This window comes from Pelmatolapia mariae, linkage group LG15, assembly GCF_036321145.2.
Source record: "Pelmatolapia mariae isolate MD_Pm_ZW linkage group LG15, Pm_UMD_F_2, whole genome shotgun sequence".
NCBI lineage: Eukaryota > Metazoa > Chordata > Actinopteri > Cichliformes > Cichlidae > Pelmatolapia > Pelmatolapia mariae.
Window position 1 is genome coordinate 15,161,811 of NC_086240.1, and position 13,635 is coordinate 15,175,445.

General features: G+C 38.2%; 1 protein-coding gene across 1 annotated transcript; it reads right to left on the bottom strand.

Annotated features, from left to right (window-relative positions):
* Positions 1–252: 252 nt before the first annotated feature.
* ripply2 (ripply transcriptional repressor 2) lies at positions 253–790 on the bottom strand. The gene is made up of 3 exons (XM_063496103.1): positions 671–790; positions 510–580; positions 253–415 (listed from the first exon to the last, which is right to left on the bottom strand). Exons 1-3 carry the CDS (start codon positions 788–790, stop codon positions 253–255), a joined length of 354 nt encoding a protein of 117 aa, XP_063352173.1.
* Positions 791–13,635: the final 12,845 nt, after the last annotated feature.

A 13,635-nucleotide genomic window follows, 5' to 3' on the forward strand; every position in this document is an offset into this window, starting at 1 on the left:
GCTGAATGCTTAATTTGTGTGTGAGTGTGCAGTGAATATTTAAAAAGCAAATAAACCCCAGATAACAAAATTTATTTCCTGCATTTTATTATAAAATACAAAGGAGGTAGAAATGTGAAAGGAATAACTTAAGCTTGGTAACTGGTATTTGAACTATTTACATATAATTACAGGAATAAATTAAAAGATATATATATATAAATATTGTCCAATATGACAGCATGCAACATTCTTCAAAGTTCACGAAGACATTTAGTTCCGCTCCTTTTCAACCTCTTCTTCTTCATCATCGTTGTCTTCGTCGCTGCTGGAGTCTTCGTAGGTGCAGATTGCTGCTTGGACCGGATAGTTGCGAAGGAGTATTTCTGCGTCCCGGTACAGATAATCAAAGCATCTCGATTTTGGCCAGTACAACCTTAGAACAAAAAGCAATTGATGTTTTTATATATGTATACTTTACTCTCTCTTTTTTTTTTCAACGATGCCTTAATTTATAAAGCTCCACTTACTTGACTGGATGGATCACTTGAGGTGTTTTCGGATCTTTTGCACCATTGAGGTCTCCGTGGTTTGAAAGATTCTAAAACAAAGAGATTTCTTTAGTCTTTCTGTCAAGTAAGCAGTGCGTGTTTGGATTTAAAAAATACAAATTTTAAAGTGCAAAACTTACCTTGTGTCGGACATTGTTATCCTCATTTCGAAACCATGGTCTCCACAACTCGGACTGCTGGCTCGAATTGCCTCCGTTAGAAACAGACGATAGCCCACTCTTGTTAGCGCAGGTCTCCATGGCTCCTTGTGGTGGTCAGCTCTTCGTAAAATGTTGTGAGGATGTGGGGAAGCGGGCAGGAACCGTCTTTTTATCAGGCCCTGGAAACCCGTGCCAAATTGCGTTTTGACGCGTCCCCAAGTGTTTCCATGCGCCACGGTGTTAAGGTGCGAAGTCACACTTCAACAAACTATGGTCATTTGGTCACCTTCTGGTTTAATTTTGCATAAAGATTTTTTTAACCACCTGATAATAATCTATTTAAAACGGTATCAGTAATGGTCCATTTCTAGCTATTTATTAATACAACTGCTTGCACAGTTGTATTATGTATGCAGATTGCAAAGTCTGCATGTGTTTTATACTGTCAATATTGTGACAGGTTTTTTGTGCGTGTGTTGCTTTTTTTTGCTTATCTGTCAACGTAATTTAAAATTCAAGCACCTATTTTAATCAGCTTAACTTTTGTGAGAGAAAAAAGACTGAACTCTTGATCCCTTTCTTTATCTCTGTCTGTCTGTGTAGCCATTTGGGTGTAAGGTGTGAAGAAACACGTGCCCTAATGTCTTTGTGTGCTCAGTGAGAAATGGAAGGAGGCTCGTGTGCTGCTGTGGGAGGGGCGGTGAGGCAGTTACACGCGCCAGCCTTTGTTGAAAACAACACTGCAGCAGATGCACAGCTGGAAGGCATCCACTCTCAAATGGAAACCCTTCTAATAAAGTGTCGTGCAACATTTGGAGAAGCCTTTATTTTTCAACTATTTTTAATGATCTTGTTGCCTAATTATAGACTTTCAAAGTTTCTAAGGCACATTCTTATACATAATCTCCATCCTTTTGTCATACTTCTAAACTGAAAGCCCAGTTTTACTAATGTAAAACCTCTGATTTCTTTCTGGACAAAATCCAAAATAATAACACTATACACTATTTTAAAAAAGCAAAAACAAACAACAAAAAACACCTGAAAACACAGTGTTCGGGACATCATAACAGTACAGCAGCAAACACAAGAAGTTTCAAGATTCACATTCAAGACTATGATGGTCTAATCTGCTGAGACCATCTGTATCCAGTTGTTGCCAGCTCCCCTCTTTCACATAACAAAAAGAAATAGAAGAAGGCATACAATAGAGATCCATTAATGCTTTATATGCAGACATATAATTACACACACAGTAATTTACAGTCCTTTGGTCAGATTCACATATAAAATGAGAAAGGCAGGCACCTTAATGAGTAAATCACAGTATGACATATACAGATAGGCTCTGTATATGTTGCAGAAAGACAGTTTTTGGAGTTTTGGCTCACATACACCCATAGAGGATTTTAAATGAGATAATCAGCATACCGTTAAAGTGCAAACTTTCAGCGTTAATTTAATTGAGGAGAGCGTATAGCCCTGTGCACATCATATTTCATCCTGTAACTTCTATTAGTGCTCACATCATAAATAAACACTAGTGCCCCTGTTCTACTGGCAGCCATACATGTCATAACATGTTTTAAAAATAGTGTGGCATGTTTCAGATCATGAGCTATTTTTTATGAATGTTTTTAGATGAGGACTAATCTTGTTTTTGAGTGTAACCAGTGGCTTGCACCTTGTTCTAAACTGATTGTATTTCCATTCATTTCTTATTTATAAACCTTAAAACTGATACACCTACCTCTATCACATAAAATATGTACATATTTCAGGTCCTTTGGTGTTCCTGAACTAGCCACTACAGTCATTTTTTTTTTTTAAAGAATGTACCAGACTGTTGATTTGGCAACTCCTGAAGTTTTTGCTATCTATCTAAAAGATTTGCTTGTTTTTATTGCTTAATGATGCTCTGCACTTGTACTAAAACCAGTGCAGTGCACTACCACTGACATCTCCTTAGGCCTCATATGTCAAATTACAGTGAAAAGCTCTAAAATACAAATTCAGCTCTGTGAATCATTGTCAGCTACTGTTGTTGTTCCTCATCTTTCTTGTCTTCCTCCACTGTTGGTCTTAACCTTCGGCTAACCCTTGTTGGCTGTGCACTCTGAACTGGCATGCAGTGTGTTTGTTAAATTAGATCATTAGTAACAATTGCAAACAATTCTGAATTGCTGTCCTTAAGGAATGACATCTGTGCTGTAGCTGATTAACTTCTGCTTAGCATTATGTATCACAAGTAAATTGCTGTGAAAAATGTGTTTTAGTAAGAGAGAATATAATTAGAGCCTTGCAAATGAGATTTGCTAATTGTGTCTAACCGTGTAAGCCGTTTGAGTTTTTGTGGGGGAAAAAAATGAGATGAAATTGCCTTAGGATGATGAGAATTTGGTTCAGAGATAGGGAGTTAGTGCTTTAGAAAAGACTGCATCATCTGGATAGAGTGCCTCCCCGCAGTGCACCAGCAGGGGGAAGTGTGGGGCTAGATGCTAAAATCATAATGAGAGCACTCTAAGAGATGATGAATCTGAAAAAACTTACAATGCTCTGTTGTGTGAATGAGAACAGACTGGACTCCACGCAGGCGCTAAGTGTGCTTATTGATTTCAATCAATCATGCCTGCCAAAGGGTGCTGCTCTTTTTCTAAGCATCACTTGGTAAGACATCTACTGTGAGGGTGTCTATGCTTACAGGTGAGCCATGCATGACCAGCATAACATTTCTTTGCCTACTAGCCCCATAGACATCACAACACAACTCTCCAGGGAACCTGCAGTCAGAGCTTGGTGCTAATAAGGTCCGCACAGACCCTCTCCTTCTCTCCCCCGCCCCCCCGCCGCCGCCGCCTCCTCCTCTCTCTCTCAGTCTGTTTTTCAGCTCTGAAGCTAATTGCACACTATTCTCTGCGCTGTTAGGCCCTTTTTGTGTTTTGACGTCATTCACTCTTTTGCTATGCTTTCAGGATAACAGAAAACTACCTTAGATGGATACATTTCATGTTCTTGCTATACAAGCAGATTAATGCAATATGTAAAAAAAAAAAAAAAACAGCAAACAGCAAACAACTCAGCAAAACTGGGTTATATGTGTGTGCACGCATTCTTTTCCTTATTTGTCATCATAAAGATACTCCTTGTAGTTTGTGCAAGGTTTGTACCAGCAAGACTTCAAAACACAGATGGTAGTTTCTGACAAACAGTGTGAATAACATCAAAAGAGTGACTCAAGAAAGAATACAAAAGAGCAGTAATAGAAATGTGAGATCTTAGTAAAAATTCCATCCAAAAGATCACAGAGAATTTCTTTCAGACCTGTTACTTTTTTATACCTTTCTCTTTCAACATACTTTGTTCTCAGTCTCTTATCACACTAGCACCCCCTAAAAAACATTTTTCACACTCATTCACCCACCCTGCATAATGCTAACCACTGGAGGCAGGCATTAAAACACAACTACAGTATGGATGCCATTTCTTAAACACAGCCGCTCAAAACTGCTCATATGTATTACTGCAATGTCATTAAAATGTTACATGCCATGGGAGAATGAGCTGAATGGCAATACCAGCAAGTGATCGGGTTTTGTGGCTGTGATTTGAAAACTAGATATTGTGTTTCGATTTTTGAGAAAAGGATGGAATGTTTCGAGAAATGGTTCCATTATGTGCTGCTCCAAGTTAAAGCTAAGACAGCAGGTAACCCTGCAGGAACTGATTCTGTGTTATGTGATGCATTTAGTAGTCATTACTCACTTTAAAAGGCTGATTACAGCCACGATAGGCTCCTAGCTGTCACTCTTCCAGCTGTGAATGACAAAGAGGTGGCTGGATTTGTGGTGACAGTTCAGATTCTGCAGCTGTGGTCCACTCTGTGCTGATACAGATAAGTTGTTATTGGCGTACAGCAGCTTCAATACATCGCCTTGCCATAATCACAACTGAACACACAGTAGCTGCATGTATTACATTTACACCAATTAAAAACCAGCATGTCGCAGTCATAATCATAAAGCGCCAACCATGAGCACAGCTGCAGTCATAGACAGCTCCATGAGCCCATATCTGCAGTCATAGCCACAAAGAAGGTGTCAGAGCTGCAGTCAGCGAGAGTGCTTTGCCTGAGCATGCAGCCTCAGCTAAGGGTGCACTTAGACGCACTATCACAACCAGCAGACATCTAGTGTACAACATAATACTTTATAAGAAAGAGAGATCTGCCTTTCTTCATGGGTCAGATTAAATGCAAATGCCTTGTTGTCAGCTTTGAATGAAGCAAAATTGAAATTCCCTTTCCCAGAGGACAGAAAAAAGAATCACACCACACACATAAACACACGTAACAAAGCACGGAATATTAAGCACACTCATACACTCATTGATAGTCCAGCATAAAGCCATTATCCTTTACTGCTTCGAGCCATTAGGTGTTACTTAGTATTAAAGGATGAGCTGAAGATAAATTGAGGCAGATGAAATGCTGACACAGCTTTTGAGAGTGATTTTACAGAAAATATGGTAGTGCTCAGCCCAGCAGCAGGGAGATCTGCAGTATTTTAAAAAATATTTGGTTTTTGTCAGAAAATGATCAATGCCTGAATGTCACCATATGCCATTTGAGATTTTTTTTAATCATTTTTGCCTAAATAAATAAAAAAAATAAATGTAATAAAAAAAAAATTTGAAAAAATAATACAATAAGGATTTCTTCTTCTTTTTTTTACCTTCTTTCTTTGCTCCCACAATTAGCAGTGAAAGGGTCAGATGATCTCTTTTTTCTCCAAGTCATTTATCCCTCTTTTCTACAAAGACTTCTCTCCAAAATATTCTTCTCCATGGCAACGACGAACCACAAACAACACGTTTGAAAGAAGTCATTCAGTAGATCTTTATATTATTCGCACTGTAAATTATATTTCAATGTATTCACAAATTATGTGCGAATACTTCAGTAAGGTGTACAGCGTATTGCTGTCATCCATGCAATTAGGTTATGTATTTATAGTTCCCATGGTTACGCTTCCTGTGTATCTGTGTTTAATCACTTTCTTGCATTTTGGGTGAAAATCAGTGTCGCATTCTGTAACACTGAGTTAAAAACATGATTTAATGTCACAATTCACTGGTAACTGTACTTTCAAGGAATGCCTGGTTTCTTCTTTTCACTTTCTCAGAACTGAGAAAATATCAGTGTGTATCAGATGACTGCCAAAACCTTCCTTTAAGCCTTCAAAGCGGCGGGAAGCAATGTGGTGGTGTAACATGGTAGCGCTGTCACCTCACAGCAAGGAGAGCAGGTTTGGGTTCAAATCTGCATGTCGGCTGTGGTCTGCTGTGCCTCATCGGTTTTCTCAGGGTGCTCTCGCGGTCCAAAGACATTTTTTGAAAACTATTTGGTGATTGTAAAGTGGCAGCAGTGGATCAGAGCGTGAACTGTAATCGCTCATGAATCCAAGGCTGAGATAGGCTGCTGCTCTATTATGACACTGGTCGAATAAATGATTTAAAAAATACTTTTCTCAGCCTTTTCTTATCTGAGAGAATTAAGAGAAATTTAAAAATAAAAAGCATATAAAAATACATTCAGCTCATACATCTTCACATAAACAAAGCTTCAAATCTACTTTTGCACTACTTTTCCAAAATGAGGTCTGTTAGGCTGAGTAGAGATGCTGGATCAAACCAGAGCATCCCCCATGGTTTCAGAATACATTCCTTGTTTGTTTTTGCACTGTTTGAATAATATGCATATGCTTAAAATGAAATAGGATGGTAAAAAAGAAATGTGCGCAGTCGGAACATCAGTTCTAGAAACCACAGAGTACTGGTATGTCGTGACTTTTAAAGTTCAAGACAATATTCCAGTTGTTAATGCACATTTCTTCAAACCTTGCAAGCTTTAATCTCTAAACTCAAAATCCAGCTTTCAAACTAAATTCGAAATATTTCTCACTCTGCTGGCAAAACCTCACCAACAGATCAACAGTTTAATCTGTGCCTGGAACCACAATTATCATGTGAACATTCACACAACCTGTCAGAATAATGTAGCTACTGAGAAGTTGTTACATGGTGAATTCAGAATTTTTCTGAATTGCTGAAACACTAAAACCCATTGTCTGAACCAAGTCCTCAGTGGCCTGAACTCATTCAGTGACGGAATCGCTACCATAATCACAATTTACAGATCTCAATGACTAATTTTTGCAAAACTCTAAAAACATTATCATTACAAATATTTAACACTGTGATGTACAAATGGCAAAAGGTACATAAAGCACAGATGTCCTAAATTAAAATTGATCACATTTGTTTCCAACGATGTGACACAACAAATATAAGCCAGTTCAGAGAGCACACGGGTTGTTGAAGTTATTGGTTTCATATCTACAATAGACTGAAATTATCAGAGAGGCAGAATACATGTCATAGGCAGGGTACAACAGGAAATTCAAGGAGCCTAGGAGGATGAAGAGCAAGACAAAGAGTAATGATTTCTGATGTAATTCAAGCTACTATAACAAACAATGGTCTTGTTCATGGAATGACTATAAGGAACAGGACAAAGAGTACAACCCAACATGAGCAGATTCTTTGTGTGCACCAAAATTCATAGATCAAGACAAGAGAACAGGTACAGCATCACTGTTTTTAGTCACTGTGTTTATATCAGCACTGTATAATATATGCAGTTTTAGTTTTAGTAACCAAGGTCATCAGAGTTGATGCTGAATGAATATTTTTGTAACTCCACATCTATTTTTATAGACTTGCAAGATTGCCACACAAGGATGGAAGTTCACTCAGCAGCAAAAGGCCATTATACCTGACAAGCTGTTTCAAAACAGCTCCATAAAACTGCAGGAAAAATAGCAACAAGTTACTGAAGGCAGCACAGACTTTGCAGGATTCAACACCGTCAGCCTTTCCACCAGCGACTCTGTCTCCAGCACAACAGGGTGCACATGAAGAAAATGCACAGAGTACACTTTGAGTGCAACTCAGGAAGGGTCAAAGAGCTGCATTTTTAGTGTGTGCAATTAAGTGCACATTCAGACAAAGTATAGATATGGCAGTCAAGCTCAGTGAAATCATATCAGTATGTCCAATGTATATAAGTCAAGATTGGACATATTATACTCTACAGCACAGTGCCGTCTTTCTGTAGCACTTACAAAACTATATCCATTTCAATATAGAGAACATGTTTGTAGGATACCTGTTCAGTCATGGTAATTTGACACTGTGCTGCCATAAGCAATCATATGGTTCCCCACTATTATGTGACTCTGAGGCCAAATAACACAGAGCATCTTCTTGGGTCTTGCATTGCTGTTCAGAATGGTTACACTTATGGGCAATTTATCGCCGAGCACCATCCACCTCCCTTTCCTCAACCTAATATCGGAGTTTTTCTTGTATGATAGTGGAAGAGATATGACAAGGTTATGCCAGAGTAAATCTCCTATAGGTGACTTAGGTTTGGAGCTGTGTCAAGGCTGGATACACCAGACGGTTCTGTCCCCATTGGCTGGTGTGGGGAGTATGCAGCGTTGATGAAGTGCTGTGGCCTGACCCAGCCCAAAGACATGATAAAGCCAAATGACAGTCCAATTTACGGTGCATTGTAGGCTTTTCACTGCAAGGAACTTGCCATTTCTATTTCCCACTATGTTTTTTAATGTATATACAGTAAATTTAAAACCCACTAACTAATTTTTTTTTCTATAATGCAATGCAAAATGCACTTGCTGGACTGTAAACAGCAAACATTTCTCCTGCAGCTATATACCTTGAACATTCTTCTTTTCATCTACTCGTCTTTTTTTTATATAGTTTGAAATGACTGCTCAGTTGTGCTTTTATTGTGACTGTCCTGTTTATGATCTGTTGCCATTGTTGCCTTTGAACAAGGTTTTAAGGCGAGTGTTTGATTTTGCGAGAAATGCCAGAGTTTTTTTTATAACGCCGTTTGAAAACGGTGTTTTGTATTAGTAGTGGAAGGTTTCAAGCAAAGTGTTTTAGCAGTTCAGAAAAAAATGTAACTGTAACAGAATAAAACATATAGCAAATGTTTATGTTTTATGTGTATTGTATATTTTGTAGGATTTATATATCTCACACTATAATTTACTCACGAAAGAGACCTATTTCACTTTTTTTTTCATATAACATAATTTTAAAAAGTGAACATAATACTGTGTGGGAAAAATATGAGATACTTTCAGCAATAATGAGCCATTTCTTTTCGTATAGGTTATCATTTGTACAAGAAAATCTCTGCAAAAAACACCTTTCTTTATCTTACTCTTCCTCCACTGCCTCTTCATTTTTTTCCCCATCCATCACTGGTAACAAGCTTCAACTCGCCCTTGCGTGCAACTCTGAACTTACCTTAAATTGCATCTGTAGCAACCAGTCTGACCAATTTTGAGTTGTGCTCTAGAAATGAGTCTGCACTGTAGTTCAGTTTAACTTCTGTCTCCTGTGGTTAGCATTTATCAACACAAGTGTATCACTGTGGAAAAAGTATTTAAGAGATAAGAATGTGTTCAGAGCTCTGACCAAAAAAATGTTGTACTGGGTGAAATTGTTTATTTATTTATTTATTTTGTCAAAAGTGTGATCAAGAATCGGAGCATATGAGAATAGCTGTAATTATTATTCTAGAGGAAATAAAAAGGGGCAAAGCAAGCTTATATGGTTTGTTGACTATCTAAAGTTCTTTGAACCTTTAAGCCAAATAGAGGAATTAGCCCCCACATAGAGTATACATTGTGTAATACATGCTATGTAGGGTTGGTTCCAGCTACATACCTGTCCTTGAGTAAATACACCATTTGCTACATTTACATTTCTTCTGCTTCTTCTTCTTAAGTTGCAGTGTGCCCCAACCTGCATGCAATACATCAAATACGGTAGTATGGCCACACTAGATTTGCTAAAAGAATTTCAGGACATACTCCCTTTAACCTTTGCTCTCCATTCTGTGTTGAGAATGTCATCTCTGTTAATAGATAACATGCCTTTCTGTAACAGCAGAATGGGAGCAGATGTGACTCTTGATTCAATTTCTAAAGAGGAGATGCTAACATTGATAGCATCTTTAGGCTTTCAGCTCAACTGTTTGTTGAGGAACAAAGTCTTATGGGTTCATATTATATTAGAGAGGTGCATCCGTGTAATCTATGAAGAGGTGGTTGAGTGACTGAGAGGAAAATGTACTTTTTATTTGATTCATAAATTCAGAACACTAAGATTTTTTTGCAATGCTCTCTACCAAACGAATCATATCCGGAAAACACGACTGATAATGTAAATGGCTACATTGTAACCATGCACTCTTTAAGTTAAAGTAACTTTTGCTTTACCTCCTGCAAAATGCTGCATAGTACATTGTTTTGTGCTTGTATAGTGAGACCATTTCTGTGTGCAGTGTCATCTAAGAATATTGAATGATCAGTAATCATCAAGCTGTGGAAAAAAAGAAATCATGCATCCTTTATCCATCAGGTGCTCAGTGTCAGTTTAATCAAAGCTATCTGGTAGCTTAACGCGTAGCTTCCTGCACCTGCAAACCAATAATCTAATGCTAGAAAATCATTTAAGATTCTCATGCTAATGTTATGTAATGTCATGATGTGTATGTTTATATGTCTGTATTCTGTGAGCTCTAGGCTATGTTCTGAGAATGGCTATGTAGAAGGTCGAACTGATCCACATCCCCACTTAATTGAAGTCCAGAGTGTTCCCTTGGAAACCATCTGATGGGGTAAAATGTACTGTAAACAGACATGATTCAGAGAAAAATATGAGGGAAAACATAAAAATAAAATCAATCACAAGCAATAAATTTGTGCATCAGAACCTCAGATGTTATAGGAAAAAAAGTGAGATTGTTCCTGTATGGCTGTACTTATGTGGCTTTTTATTAAAGTACTAGGGATAATAGGGGATAACATAGGGGTAATAAGTGTTTGCAAATGAAATTGTCTGTTTATCTACAGTTTGGGGTGTTTTAAATGCGCTAAAAGATTTAGAATCATCTTAACCTTTTTCGTAGTCTATCTGTTTTGCTAGTGTTACCCTCTCTCTTTTCTGTCATCATTATTTCAGTTACTGACCATCAATCATAGATGGAAAAATAAAAAACAAGGATAAATCGCTGGGCAAGTGTGAAGATGAAGGTGCTCTGCTTGTCTTTCTGCTCTTCGCTGTGGTAAACTCTTGCAACTACTTAGTATGCAGCACGGCTTGAAGTTTCTGCTGACAATAACGATTTAGAAAGACGCACTCAAAAATACCCCTCATCAGAGACAATTTGGATGACAAAGGAGAAACTGAGAATTTTTGAGGATGATTTTGGAGTCCCTTACCAACCTCAATGAGAAGTGTGAGTTTGAAAATGGGTTTGTGTTTTTGCAACAAGCATGCCCTTATATCTCCAGTTGGTACCCCAGCCTCAGTCAATCCCAGAATTCTTGCAGAGCTTGGAACTGAGAATCAACCCAGACAGTGTGATGCAATAAAAAAAAAAGTTGTGACTAAAGATAAGAGAGAGAGAGCTGAACTGCCAGTCCTGATCTCAAAGAGCCTGGATAAGAACTCACTGCTGGTGATTGAAAGGCATGAATTCATCTCAGCAACATCAGCAGAGTTATGCATTGCACGTAGCGGCAATGCTGATACAAATCCATGAATATTTTACAGTATCTGTTTAGGAGTCTTCAGTGTTCCTATTTCTGTGGATGGACAGCTGCAGAGCAGTCAAAGCAGTCAGAGCAGTGGGTGGTAGTAGCTTTAAAGCTTCAGCAGAGTGTGACTAGAATGTTATTAGGCATAACAAGGAAATTGAAGTGATTGGAAGTGATAAATGCACCAGTAATTTTGTTCTGCCTGCTGATGCTGTCTGCTGTGTACTTTTACATTATGCATTGTTGGCTGTCAATTTCATGTAATGATGTGTAAATGCAATGTAGCTGTGAAAAAGTCCAGAGGAACAAAAGCATCAAACTAAATATATCCACTCACAACAGCACTGGACGCACACAAATTCATTTCATTTCAGTGTTTACACTATATTTCTTTAAATAGATTTTATTTTTAATCATGGATTAGAATATTTTAGGTTTACTATTATATTTTATGTTTAAAATGCTGAACCTTAAACCATACAGCACTCCTACCTACAGCATCTTCCGTCATGAGTCACATACCTAGTGACCGGTCATTTTCATGTCTCAGAGGACTGCAGGCGTTTTAGGGGAGATCAAGTGTAACGCTCAAAGCAAGACCTTTTACCTTTAAACACTATCTTTAACTACAGGTTAATTGTAGTCATTAATTAATAGCTCATCATTAAATCAATCAATATACAAATCTGACCTCAGGATACCAATCTGATTGGTCTCTGAATACCAGCCGTTATTATATTAATAGGTTATAGTTTTGGTAAAAATCCATCCACATCAGTAAAACTGTCACTGCAATTATAGCGAGGACTGCTATAATTGCTCCGGCTTTCTCCCACAGTCCAAAGACCTACATTTAGTGGGGTTAGGTTAACTGGTGATTCTAAATTGCCCTTATGTTGAATGTGAAGGTGAATTGTTGTCTGTCTCTCTGTGTTATTAATCCTGGCAACCTATAATGGTGTACCCTGCATCTCACTCTAATGGCAGCTGGTATAGGCTCCATACACTCCTCAGTCAGTCAGTTAGTCAAACATACAGACAGACAGACAGACAGAAAGACAGACAGACAGACAGACAGTGATACAATGAGTGTTCACACTATCAAACTAACTGACAACTGACGATTACACTGCAAGCAACCACTGGACACACTTCCTTTGATCAAAGCCCTTCAAATGTTCCATGTGAAAACACCACAGCATAATATATTCCACTGTTGCTGAAGGAGAACAAAGCAAGCTTTGAGAAACTGTCTGAAATATGCATTATTGATCCACAGATGAATACGAGACGAAAAGAAAGAAACGGTGGACATTAAGCTTTGATGTGTCTTTTTCACTGAACACGGCTTTTAAAAACCTTGGTAGTGATTTATGTTATGGTTTAAGGTTCATCACAAATGACGACCCAATTGCAAACACAATAGAGGCAGACAAGCAGCTAGCAAAAACAGAGGTGAGTTTTAATAGAAAGCTGTTTAAAACTCTCGAGTTACCGTGAAAACATTAAACTCTGCAGTTATGAAGAGTAAAGTCTAAAAAAATAACACAGTAGCGAGGAACTCGGGCAGCCAAACAGGCAGATGAAGGACTGAGGAAAGAGGTAAAAAAAATTAGACTGAAACAGACAATCAGAGGGGTGGGAGAAATAATTGAAACAACACAACCAAAAACAGACATCAACATTTTGTTTCTTTTTTTTTTTGTAGTTTTTCAGTTCAGAGCATTTCCCTCATTCAGTATAAAACAAATCTATAAAAATGCAAATTACTCCTTAACACCTCCACCATTTGCCTGCAGCCTCAGGGCCCACCCTTTGTAACTGGAGGCATCAGTCACTCTGTAGGATCTCTTGGTATATGCTGGGGGAAAACAATGGCACATCAACACTCGTGAAGTGTGTCTTTGTTAATCAGGACACTAAAACCCAGTGTACAGTCTGTAAATGAGCAAACTATGCACTCAGTTTTGAACCAAACAAAACTGAATGTTTCTTCTTTACTTACCTGTTTTGCACTCAGCACGTGTTTATATGTCCCTATTACATTAAATCATTAGTAAATGAATTAAACTCTGGTCCTCTCCCATGTGTGTCTTGTCTTATCTGCTCTGCTCCCTTAAGTTTCCCCTCACTGTCTCTCATGGCAGATGGCTGCCCCTCCCTGAGCCTGGTTCTGCAAGATGTTTCTTCCCATTAAAAGGGATTTTTTTTTCCCTGCCCACTGTCACCAAGTACATGCTCATA

What these genes read in the sequence shown, in the direction of transcription:
- ripply2 (XM_063496103.1), bottom strand. Translation starts at nt 790, where the DNA reads ATGGAGACCTGCGCTAACAAGAGTGGGCTATCGTCTGTTTCTAACGGA. An exon ending in ATAACAATGTCCGACACAAG is followed by an intron (nt 581 to 670) that starts GTAAGTTTTGCA and finishes TCTTTGTTTTAG; the next exon opens with AATCTTTCAAACCACGGAGA. An exon ending in CAAGTGATCCATCCAGTCAA is followed by an intron (nt 416 to 509) that starts GTAAGTGGAGCT and finishes TTTTGTTCTAAG; the next exon opens with GTTGTACTGGCCAAAATCGA.